Source organism: Mercenaria mercenaria, chromosome 2 (assembly GCF_021730395.1).
Source record: "Mercenaria mercenaria strain notata chromosome 2, MADL_Memer_1, whole genome shotgun sequence".
NCBI classification, from domain to species: Eukaryota; Metazoa; Mollusca; class Bivalvia; order Venerida; family Veneridae; genus Mercenaria; species Mercenaria mercenaria.
Genome location: NC_069362.1, coordinates 21,560,194 through 21,573,133, shown reverse-complemented (window position 1 = coordinate 21,573,133; position 12,940 = coordinate 21,560,194). Strand labels below are relative to the sequence as shown.

Genomic DNA, 12,940 nt, shown 5'->3' with positions numbered 1-12,940 from the left:
TTTACCGACAATCGGATTACCTCGCATCGTAGGAAAGGAAATGCTTATTAGTTTTTATTAAAAAATGGCTGCGTGTTTATCTGCACCATTTACAGTCCATAAAATAAACAAACGTGTTTGTAAACATGGACGGATCCAAACAGAAGGGGAAGAAGCATTTTATAGAAATAAGTCGATGGCAAAATACAATACATATCGTAGTCCTGACCAACCTACAAACCGGGCCAGTCTATTATATAAGTACAACAACATGGTTGACCGATTTAAACGAGTTGTAGTAATTTTTGAAGCAAACATGAAAATAAAATAAAAATGCCAAGTCTGCCTTCGATTTAATCGGTCGCACTCAGCGCACGTTGCGCTCTTTACAGAATTGTCCGATACACATGTGTAGAAGAAAGGAATTACTGAACAAGACTTAGTGCTATAATATAACAGTGTCCTGAAAGCATGTTCAATAGAGTGACATCGGTCATAATTGGCGCGCTAAAATAGCAATCAACATGACATCTAAACTGGACAATAAAGCTTTTTATTACAAAATCTGGTGCATGATCTTAGGTTTCTATTCTCTGTGTAACAAGAACGAAATGCAGTAAGCTGCGCTCTTAACCCTTACCCTGCTAAATGTTTATAATGAACTTGTCCATCTTTCAACTTGGACAGTACCATTAACTGTTAAAAGGGATGCTTACAAAAAGATACAGACTGAATGGCGAACCGTGCATGCTGACATTGGTCTGCACTGGTCGCAAAGACAGAAGCACTTGCCACAATCAGACTAAAGCTTGAAACAGAAGAAAGGCATTATACAAAATGTACTAGGTATTACCAGACGTTCTCAATTCTAGGCACAAAACTTTCAGTTGTATTTTGACAAGATACTGCATGTAGTTTTAAATAAATACATGTATTGCCGAGTTTGTTTTTTCACAATTGAAAGCAAAATGGGTAAACGAACCTTATAGTTCAATGTGGAATACAACATCGATAATAAGCGGTATTTTCCGCGTTTGAAAAAAAATCCATGACTGACATCCGTGGATATAATACGAAGACTATATACAGTTCGTTTTTGTAAACATTAAAGATTGCGTTTTGTAACCTTAATTCCTGCTTCCTTAATTTAGCGTTTCTAGTTTAAGAAAATCTTGAGCACAAGCTGAAACAAAACATAATAAAAAATTAGAAAGTTCATTAAATGTAAGTAGAGAAATTTTGGTTTGAAAGCGTGTAAACACGTATGACCTGGTAATCAAACTGTAGATACATCAATTCAAAATAAATACATGTATGAAACCAGCTGTGTTGTATTTCGTCGAGAGTTGCTTATAAATACAAATTATACACATCAATGTCGATCTTCAGACAGTTCAGATCTATAATGTAAATAGTTTTAAGTGATATGCTGCGTATGTGTACATGCACATGTATGATTATGCAGGATTACCCAGAAATAAACTCCCGTAATATTTCACTTTTGTAACTAACACTTTACGAGGTTGCTTTCCACTGCTACCGACAGAAATATACGTTTGGGCGGAGCAATCTACAGGCGTCATCAAATTACTCTCTTACCGAACACTACAGTGACAGCTACGTCATTTACTACCTGCGTTTGATGTAAACGCCCATTCGGCGAGCTTTTCTGAAATTGGCAGTAACGAGTTAACTTTTGATAAGGCTACACATTTGAATATTTTATTTGCAAAGAACTATTACATTTTGGCAGGCACCATGGAAATAATGTAATATATTGCCCTTTGAAACATTTTTGATAATATCCTTTGAATAAGCAGACAATAAACTTGAAAAATGACCCTAAAAAGCAGTCAATAAACTTGAGATATGCACAGTAAAATGTATCTAAGACTACAAGTATTCTAATCGCTATCAGTATTTTGTGGGTTAAAGATTTTACAAAGTGTATGGTTCGTTCTCTTTCTGATAGAGATTGTCTAAAATTCAATTATCATTAATCAATAGACTAAATACATTTATTTCCGACTACTTTACACAACTGATAGTTACTTTATCTAAAAGCTAACATACTAATGGACGAAACAAGGACGTATTTGAAATCAGTTGTTAAATATCCAAAATTGAACTAAGTCTAATTCCAACATTAAACTAATTAAAGGAGCTAGTGCGTTATATCTCGTCAATATGCAAGCAGAGTAAATTGAATATACATTTAGACTGTACAAGTGTTGAGAAAATGAAAATCGGAGTAAAAATATTGCCTTTAATCATTTGTTTAGCGGAGTCAAATTATTTTATTTGTGGACCAGATGGAGTATGTTTGTGTGACAATTATAATCGGATGGACTGTTCAAATACATACTTTTCAATACGTGAAATCTGTGAATTTATAGGCAACATAGCTAAATACAATGTTTCAGTCTTACATCTGGAGAGGAATGGTTACAAAAGCATTGAATATTTCGACTTGCAAGGTTGTGATAAACTTCATGAGTTATTTCTTGGAGACAATAATATCAGTTCTATTGGAAAGGATTCTTTCATTAACTTTGATCGTCTCAAATTAATTGACATGAGCAATAACACATTGGCTATATATGACGAAACAGTTCAACATACGTTTAAATTTCCGTTATCAATTAAGATACTTATGTTGAATGGTAATTTGAATGTGAATATAAGTGGTCAAACAGCATATCCGGATTTATCATATCTAACTCACCTTGAAGTACTTAACATGGATGGATTGAGAAACAAAGTGTTTCCGGTAACTTATCGCAAAATCAAGAAGTTACACACTGTGACACTGTCTGGATTGAACGGAAACTGTAATATTTCTCATCTTACAAATGTTTCATTGCAAAATCTTCCTCACGTAAGAACTCTGAATTTGTCTGCATGCAATATAGAAAACATACATGCCGGAGCTTTTAAAAACCTCCCAGATTTAGAAATCTTAGATTTATCTCAGAACTTAAATCTTGGATTTCGCATGTTGAGAAATATTTCATACAGCTTGCAATTTACTAAAATCAAAATTTTAAACGTCTCTAAAGTACATAGTACCTTTGGTATGGGAACACGGCTAAGAAAGCGAGACCTATGCTACCTTTGGAACACAACACTGACTGAAATTCTCTTGAACAGTAATCGAATTCAGTTAATTGAAACAAATGCCCTAATAATGATTCCAGAATCTTTGAACATTCTGCAAGTAGAAGACAACAAGTTTACCTTTGGACCATATTTACTACAATTGGGATGCATGTCTAATTTGGAAGAATTTTATGGAAACTTTCAAAACACCGCACACAATCCGATTCTTTATGAAAAGGAACCCACTGGAAACGTCAATGAATTAATCAACGGCTATTCCGACTGTCCGTTTATGCAAAACAGTTTTTTGCAAAACATAAGCACCCTGAAGGAATACTGCCCCTTCTTTGAAAATGACAAAATCGACACAAAAAAAGATTGGCCAAAATTTCCAAAGAAGTTGAGAAGAGTGGAATTTGCTCAGTGTGACATGCAATATAGTCTAACAAGTTTTCCTATTTTTCCACTACCAGTATATATGGAATATATGGACTTTTCGGGCAACATTCTTCATTCTTGGATAGGACCTATTGGCCCTTTCCCAAATTTGAAATATCTGAACTTATCTCGCAATTATTGTTCCCATGTTGGATTACAGTTCTTCGATTTGATTGGAAGTGTTGAAAATCTTCAGCTTCAAGAAAATTTTCTTGGACTAGTTCTTTCCGATGAAAATAAGGGACCCTTTATTTTCATAAAAATGGTAAATGTTAAATGTTTGAATTTATCGTCAAATATCATATCGTACCTCCCACCATCGATATTTTCAACAATGTCCAAACTAGAGACCCTTGATCTGAGTGTTAACAATATTGAAACTTGGACAATTGATGTGAATACATTAAACAATCTAGTACATCTGAATTTAAAATTCAATTTTTTTCAAACGCTTCCTGCTGTACTAAGAAACAAACTGGAATCTAATAGCGAACGTCTTGGTAAGCAGTTTACAATTGACCTCAGAAACAATACATTCACAGTAAGTTGTAACGGAAAAGAATATTTAAAATGGATGGTAAAACACGCACATAATATGCTCCACTTCAAAGATTACATTTTTCACGATAAAACGGGTGCGGCGCTTTCAGTCGAACAATTTGTTAAAGAAGTTAGACACCTTGATAACGAATGTCGATCGTATACTCTTATAATAGTTTTTTGTTCTATAGGAATTTCTGTATTTCTTGCAATCGTTGTCGGTGGCTTTCTCTACAGGAATAGGTGGAAGCTCAGATATCTCATGAGGTTAACTAAAGTCAAACATTTTGGATATACAAAACTACATAATGGCCTGAATGAACCTGAACATTTTATGTATGACGCGTTTATATCTTACGCAAATGAAGATTTACGTTTCATTCTTGACAAGATTATTCCAAAACTAGAAGAACATGAAATGAAGTTGTGTATACACGATAGAGATTTTTTACCTGGAAACAATATTGCCGACAACATTCTAGAAGCTATCAGAAAGAGTAGAAAGACTGTTGTTATTCTATCAAAAGAATTTTTGAAAAGTAAATGGTGCTTATACGAGTTCAACATGGCAAGAATGGAAAGTATTTACTCAAGAGAAGGAGATAATTGTCTTCTAGTTGTCATGTTTGAAAACGTTCCGACCGGAAATATGTCAACCGAGATGTTGCAATGGATTCAATCCAATACATATATAGAATATACCACGGAAGAAGAAGGCAACCTTCTTTTTTGGGAGAATCTCAAGGATGCCTTAAGTGAATGACTTTTGAAAATAGCTTCAGTTCGTAGCTTCATAGCTTTTTGTAGTTTAAATATATCGTCCCCTTAATGCAAAAAGGTACCAAGTGCCTTCTTTATTCATATGCTCATGGTACCTTTTTGCATTAAGGGGACGAATTATTTACTTCGTAAGTTATTGTTTAAGGAATAGGTCTGCATTGTGTTTATAGACCTGTGAGGGATTTGTGAACCGAGCGGGCGTAACGAGCGAGGTTTTTAAATCTACTCACAGGTCTATAAACACTATGCAGACCTATTCCGAGAATGATAGCTGACTTACCTACATGCTTCTTTGTTGATTAATGTATGATTAAAAACAAATGATTAGAAGAAGGGTCAAGACAATATGTGCTACAATTTATACTATTAACATAACAAAATGCCCAACTTGCTACGCACCTGTAAATATATTTGTCAGCAATTAGGACATGACATTTTGTATTGCATGAAAAATCCGTGCACATTTGGGAAATATTGGGAAGATTATAGTCTCTTTCTGAGATCATCGATGTGTGTCTAGTCAATTAGTCATTTGATGCGGATGGTATTTTATAAGTTTTTTTTTTACATAGTTATTTTAAGAAACTAAGTTCATTCAGTTATATACATTGCCGTATAAAGTATTGATATAGATTTATCATTACATTATCACAAGAAATGCGTATCATCCGTATCACGTTAGCCATTAAATGATGCGTGCCCGTTACGTTACCCACAAATAGCGTAATTGGGTTCTCCTGGATATTTTTGGTGAAATAATCTTAACAAGCTAGGCATTTCTCCCAAGAGTATATCTTCTCGATCGGTGTGAATAATATACACCAATCAGTGTAACGCGAACAACATAGGAATAATAGAAAACACTCAAGTTTTGAATACTTTTTATTAAGAAAGTGCTAATACTCATACCACCATGACAACTTTGTAAGATACATGTATAAAAGTTCAGCTTATTTTCTAAAGGAAAACAGGTAAAATTATACACAGGCATGTTCGTATTGTTGATATATAGGTAAATTAAATAAAAAATATGAACTATATAAAATATTAATGTTAGTACTTTTCTAGAGATACTGAAATTTTGTGGGGTTTTTTCTGTTGTTCTTGTATTTCCCCAATGAAGGCAAATTAATCCGACCCTAAAAAACGCGCGTCAAGAAGTCACAACGAAATGTGCTAAAAAAAAAGCTGCGCGCACAAGATCAAGAAGATTTAAAAACCTTCTGTCTTCTTGATAATGAAAGTTATGAGTACTACTAATTAAGAGGTTTGTAGCTCGAGGCCTCTGTTTTCAGTGATATGGTAACGGTTTGAATAAACATTATTTCGTTTAAAGTCGTTCTGGTCCTCCACATCTGATTAACGTGAATAAGTTGTCAGTTACTTGCGGATGTATAGTCAGTACAAGTATAGAATCCCGGAAACTGACAGTTTTAGACATAAAAATGTCAACTTTTAAGTTTGATATGAATTAACGAACATTTTTCAGAAACGAAAAATGTACTTTGACCAGTTTTCCACCAATTACTAATACCTAAAAATTGCCTTTGAATATGTTTTAACCGTCAATCTTATTTCAGACACGCCCGAATATTTAAATGGGTCATTTTCTAAAATGCAACTTCGTTATTTATGTTCCATGTTAATTGTGCAGAAAAATCGTCACAATTTTCATTAGCAGATTAATAATTAACTTGGAGGAAATTTATGGTGTTTGTATTTTTTTGCAATTATATCATTGTTATTACTTTTCTTTGTAAAATAAAATGTCCTGTTTCATGAAGCATTCTCCGCTTAGACGGAAGTTTATGCCCGTATTAACTTTCAGACAAATATCAATACCTGTTTAGAATTGAATGTTAAAACTTTACAGCAAAGTCATGTTTAGATCAATTTTCAAGATATGTAAAACTGGTCGGAAATTTTTCACTTAAAACCGTTAAAAACGGACTTTTTTGAAACAAGTAATACTGTTATTTACGGAGTCTATCACGCGTGCGCCGTAAATGACATGCACGGACAGCTCATGCTTCTACTGCATTGTTACGGTCGCTTACGCATAACCTTAATCTCTGACAACTGCTTAAGTGTATCGACAGTTTGGCTCAGTGGTTAGAGCATTGGATTAGCATCCGGGCGACTCGGGTTCGTTTCCGCTGCAGGCACTTGAGATTTATCGTCGTAATTTTCGTGTAAACAGTAGAAGTACAAGAGGTCTGGTAATTGTTAAAGACCTCTATAAGGTGTTTATAGACCTTATCGAAACAAAGAAGCCTGTAGGTAACATTTATGCATGGTGATTAACAAATAAACGTATAATAGGAAAATGATTGGTACATTAAAATTAATTAGAAATAGTTCCTGTGCTTGCAGATAAATTATATACAATGGTGGCAAGTGTTGAGTAAATATGTTATATTTAAATATGCTGTTTTATATTAAATGCTTCTGAATGTAAACCATACTCCTTTTGTTGTTTAAAGATTAAGTATTTGCCTTACAGATACAACCAATCGAGAATTTTTACAATCCCGCTCTAGCTAATTTATTTGCACTTTGTATGTACTATGTAGTCATATTCATTATACTTTTGAGACTGGTTTTTATTCTTTATCTATTTTATGTACCCAATCGTGAACGTTTATTTGCAACACGTGACCGTACAATATATTACCGTATTGGGCGCACGTGCGTACAAAAAAAAAAAACGATTGTATTTTTCCGTATTTGGACATTTCAACTGTCCCATGTTAAACCTACGATAAAGCCCGAAACGCGTGAAAATGTTCCAAATGTAAATCGGGTGAAGTATACGCTCTATGTACAGAGTTTGATTATGCGTCTTGAAAAATACAATATTCAGTGAATCATTTTTAATTTAAACTAAAATAAAACAGATATAGAATAAAAAGGTTATTTAACATTGTACTGTACAATACGAGATATATTTGCACTCGTACCCAGCTGGGAAAACCATATTGGACGAGCCGCTATGGTTTTCTCAGCTCGGTACTCGTCCACATATTATGAGGCTATTACAATACTGAATTCTATTGGACGAGTTCACCGCAGGAATAATCCAAATATGGGTTATTACTGCTGTGCACAAGTCCAACTGAATTCAGTATTGTACTAAACACTGTTAAATTACCTCTTTATTTCACACCTCAAAAAGATAGATGTAGAAAGAAAACTTCATACATTTTAACTCGCAAACAAACAAAAAAACACATTGATTTAAAATACGTTCTTCTCTGATAACACATAAATTCTAGATATACATTTAGATCTACTCGTGGTGCAATAAAGTTTCGAAAACAACTTTTCGTGAAATTTTGAACCGAAACCATGATAATTGGATGGGAAACGTTCTAACTAAGAAATTGAGTGCTTACACTAACATGTTTCGTTCTTATCGATTTTTTCAAAAAGTATTTACTGCTGTCGCTATATACAAGGGAAGTAATTCCAAAACTCCTTATAAGGAATCGGAAGAGTTGTCCCGTCCAATATGAAAAAGATATGGATTTTTGGGACTGGAGTCCAATATGAAAAAAAAATATGGAGTTTGTGGATTGTAGATTTCCGTTTTGTACAGAACAATGTTAAATAATCTAATAATACTGCACGGTTTAGACATGCCTTAATTGTTTATTGGGTCATTCTTATGATAATGAGATGCTATTTTTTACTTTAGATTAATTTTCAAGCAGTTTAAAAGTTTTAATAAAAGGCGTAAATGTTTTAGTAAAAATCTTTCATTTATCATGTAAAATGCCTCAAAATACCTCGAAATAATACGATGTACAAATCTATAAATAATGACAGCTAAGACTGATAAATCATCACCAATCAATACATGTCTGATTGTTGCGATTTTTATTTGTAACGTCTTTGTTCAATTGCTACAAGCGAACATGTGAATACAAAAGCTGAAATAAACAGAACTCTACAGCATATTCATTTATTTAGCTTGGTTACATTTTTCAAGTTACTTGTAGGGAAGTGATATCTACATATTTCATTTTACACTAACAATTGTTGTATTACGTAGCCGCGTTTATCTTCTCTCTTTTTTTCTATATAAAATTATAAATAAAGCTTATCAATACTCAATGATATAAAATCTATAAGGAACTCCAACGCAACAAAGCAAAATAATAGCAGACTCGGCTTGACTGAGTCTGTTCATGAGAGGTAATGAAGTGTGCAACACCCCTTGCGCACAACTGCATCGGCTTAAGCTTAATGTGTACACGGCGTTCATAACCCATTTTTATTTCAGAAAGAACCCATTGAAAACCACAATGATATTATCAACGATACTTTAGACTACCCATTTATGCAAAATGACTTCTTGCGTAACATAAGTATTGTCAATAAAAACTGTCACTTTCTTGAAAATGACAATATCGATTTACATAAAACTCAGCCGATAATGTCAAAAAAGTGTAAAAGAGTGGAATTAGCTGCTTGCAACATCAATTTATCTGTACCGTCTTTACGAGTTTTCCCTCCACCAGAATCTGTCGAATATTTAGATTTTTCTGGCAACATACTTCATTCATGCATCCCCAGCTTTTATTATATTTGATTGGCTTATCATAGTAGGTTGTCCCCCTTGAAAATTATCCGATAATCAATATTGGTTTCCCTATTGATATTTCTTTGAGCAATAAATTATAGAGGAAATTTAGTTTTAATGATTAATTTCAAATATGTCTTTTGGTTTGTGAATATTTTACCAGATATGACAGTAAACTTCAATTTCTTCTCTTCAATTTAATGTGAAAATATTTATTCTAACTGAACATCTTCTTGCTTCCAATTTTGTTTTAAAAGTATCACCGTCGCTTTTATTGAACATATAGTGGAAAACAGTAAACTTTTCAATTTCTTTTACTTTAGAGGCAAATAAATCATATTTTCCAAAGTATGACAATTCATTATCACATATGTAGGTATTCTTGACTTTATAAACAATACAATAATATAATTTTAAGTGTAATAGGGTAAAGGCTTCTTGCTTCCATTTTACTTCAAAGTATATCAAGAAATAAAAAACGTGTGGATTTCTTAAAGTTTTGATGAAACTTAAACCGTGTTAATTTACGGAACTGCATATACCAACAACCGACGTACGATTCAATATAGTCTTTTGAAATAATAACGTTCATAATTGTCTAATTAGTCAAAAAATAGAAAAAAAATGAAAAGAACAGAATAGAACAGAGCTTTGATTTTTCACCAAACTGTTTATGAGAACAATACGAATCAACAGAAATTGCATAATTTTTGACTGAAAGCTAAATATCTTTGGAATATTGAAACATTCGACGACAGGAGAAAAACTATTTCAAAGAATAATTTTCTAATGAAATAGCGTAATTTGCAAGTTAAGCGCTCATTGAAAGCTGGTGAGAGGGTCGAGAGAATGTGTACATTTATTTATTAATAAACAAAAGACACAGAATGGTTTCCACGATGTGCAAAGAAAGGGTGAAATTAACAGACGCGCAATATCATGTCTATTTTAGAAATGAAATCCAAGCTTGAAAAAAAAAATGGCATGCTTTCCATGAGTTTGCACTGTAGGATTATCTCTTTAGTACGAACTACATTTTTTTTGTCACGGTTTTGTTCGTGGAAAGCATGAAAAACAGCCACCTGTACAGCTAAAGACTTTAGTTTACACGATAAATTTGATTTCATGATTGAATTGTATAGTATGTATAAACACATATCTGAATGGCATATTTTATTTATGTATAATCAAGTAACTTAGACACTATAAATAAGTAGATAGGATGAATCAGAGCTAATTGTTTAAAAAAATGAGTTAGGATCTCTATGATACACATACACCAATGCTGATCAGAAAAAAATCAGAAACTTCATTCATAATTCAATAGATTCTTTCTTTGATTTCTATGAAAAACCTTGGATCAAGACCAGTTAATAAAACATGTGTGTGCGTGTTTTAGTAACATGTATGTTTTTTAAGTTTGTTAAATTGCTCGGGTTTTTCTTTGCCATTGCCTGTCAAATACAGTATTGCGTAGTTTATTACTTTATTTTATCATGTTTTAAAGAGTAAACTTCTAGGCATGAAAGTTAAATAAAGGTACCGTTACATGGACAAGAACAATCAGTCAAAATGGGAATACATGTATTTTCACACAAGTTTCGTTTTTCTCGAGGAAAACTATTATGTATACATGTGTTTGTGGGAAAGCTCGTTTATGAAATAATTTTCGGATTTCAATGTTTGGCGGGATTCAAAGTTTCAAAAGAAAAGAAATTTATTTAAATGTTTTCATTTTCTGTTACATGACAACACGAATTTCGCTATATTATAAGCTAACATAATGTTTTTTTTTTACAGAAACGTTTTATATCTTTTCATGAATAATACTTCTATATGAATCTATAAAACAACATGATTTATAACAAAAACTGGCTACAAGTTTTGTTGCTTTCTATGGAGTAACATGCGAGCTTAATTTCCGTGTATTACCTAAAGCAAAATATTAGATCAATGCAAAATCCATGACAAAGAATTATTGACTTAGGTCATGAATGACACGACTTTAGCTAATGTAAGGGAGGCAGTCCAATTTGAAGGGAATTGCTTTAACACAGTCAATAATTAAGGGAGAGAATTCTTGCAAATTCTCGTTAAAAGCTGACCATGGATAGGACCTGTTGGGCCGATCCCAAATTTGAAATATCTGAATTTGGCTCGAAATTATTGTTCACACGTTGGATTAAAATTCTTTGAATACTTTCAAAGCGTTGAAAACCTCCAACTTCAAGAAAACTTTCTTGGACCAGTTCTATCAGATGAAAAATATGGACCTGTCATATTTCATAAATTAGTGAATGTAAAAGTTTTAAATTTGTCATCAAATATTATATTGTACCTTCCACCAACGGTTTTTTCAGCAATGTAAAACTAGAGACACTCGATCTTAGTGTGAACAACATCGAAACTATTGCTATTGATATAACTACATTAAACAGTCTGTTAACTTCAAATCTTTGTTTTAATTTTTTTTCGCTCGCTTCCTGTCAAACTAAAAAATAAACTGGAATATAATGCAAAACGGTTAGGTAAAACGTTCGAAATTGACATGAGAAATAACACATTCCCATTGAATTGCGACGAAAAGGAATATTTAAGGTGGATGGTTAAACACAGAAAGAGCATGCTCCACTTCAAGGATTACATTTTCCATGACGAAGCTTGCAAGACACTTTCAGTGGAACAATTTTTCAAGGCATTCAAAACCTTGAAAAAGAATGCCGTTCCTACACATTGTTTACAGTATTTAGTTCAATTGGCATTTCTGTACTTCTTTCAATTGTTGTTGGTGGTTTTATATACAGAAATAAGTGGAAACTCAGATATCTAATGAGGTTGACTAAAATCAAATATTTTGGATATAAGAAACTACATAATGATCTGAACGAACCTGACCATTTTATGTATGAAGCGTTTATATCTTACGCAAATGAAGACTTACGTTTCATTCTTGACCAGATTATTCCAAAACTAGAAGAAAATGAAATGAAGCTGTGTATACACGATAGAGATTTTTTACCTGGAAACAATATTGCAGACAACATTCTAGAGGCTGTTAGAAAGAGTAGAAAGACTGTTGTTATTCTATCAAAAGAATTTTTGAAAAGTAAATGGTGTTTGTATGAATTTAACAGGGCAAGAATGGAAAGTATATACTCACGAGAAGGGGCTAATTGTCTTCTAGTTGTCATGTTTGAAAATGTTCCAACCGTAAATATGTCCACTGAGATGTTGCAATGGATTGATTCCCATACATATATAGAGTATACCTTGGAAGAAGAAGGAAACTTTCTGTTTTGGGAGAATCTCAAGGATGCCTTAAGAGAATGATTTATGTCAACATTATTTCCTTGTAAAACAGTTTCAATTCGTAGTTTTGTCTCGTGAATTCAACATTTACCAAAACGTTACCTTTATTCTGATGCCCTCGAATGCTAACACATTTACAACTATACGAAATATTTTACAAAACCTTTTCATTAAGTTCTAGAAACTTTATTGCACATTATTTGCAGTCAC

At 32.9% G+C, this 12,940-nt stretch overlaps 2 protein-coding genes across 2 annotated transcripts; both read left to right on the top strand.

Annotated features, from left to right (window-relative positions):
* The first annotated feature begins 1,893 nt into the window (after positions 1–1,893).
* Positions 1,894–8,799, top strand: LOC123563470 (toll-like receptor 4). The gene has a single exon (XM_045356303.2). The coding sequence runs from the start codon at positions 2,219–2,221 to the stop codon at positions 4,817–4,819; it is 2,601 nt and encodes an 866-aa protein (XP_045212238.2). The 5' UTR covers positions 1,894–2,218; the 3' UTR covers positions 4,820–8,799.
* A 3,094-nt stretch (positions 8,800–11,893) lies between these two features.
* LOC123563472 (toll-like receptor 4) lies at positions 11,894–12,940 on the top strand. The gene has a single exon (XM_045356304.2). It carries the CDS (start codon positions 12,251–12,253, stop codon positions 12,749–12,751), a length of 501 nt encoding a protein of 166 aa, XP_045212239.2. The 5' UTR covers positions 11,894–12,250; the 3' UTR covers positions 12,752–12,940.

Bases quoted from the DNA above. Each gene is read 5' to 3' on its own strand.
- LOC123563470 (XM_045356303.2), top strand. From the start codon at position 2,219: ATGAAAATCGGAGTAAAAATATTGCCTTTAATCATTTGTTTAGCGGAG.
- LOC123563472 (XM_045356304.2), top strand. From the start codon at position 12,251: ATGAGGTTGACTAAAATCAAATATTTTGGATATAAGAAACTACATAAT.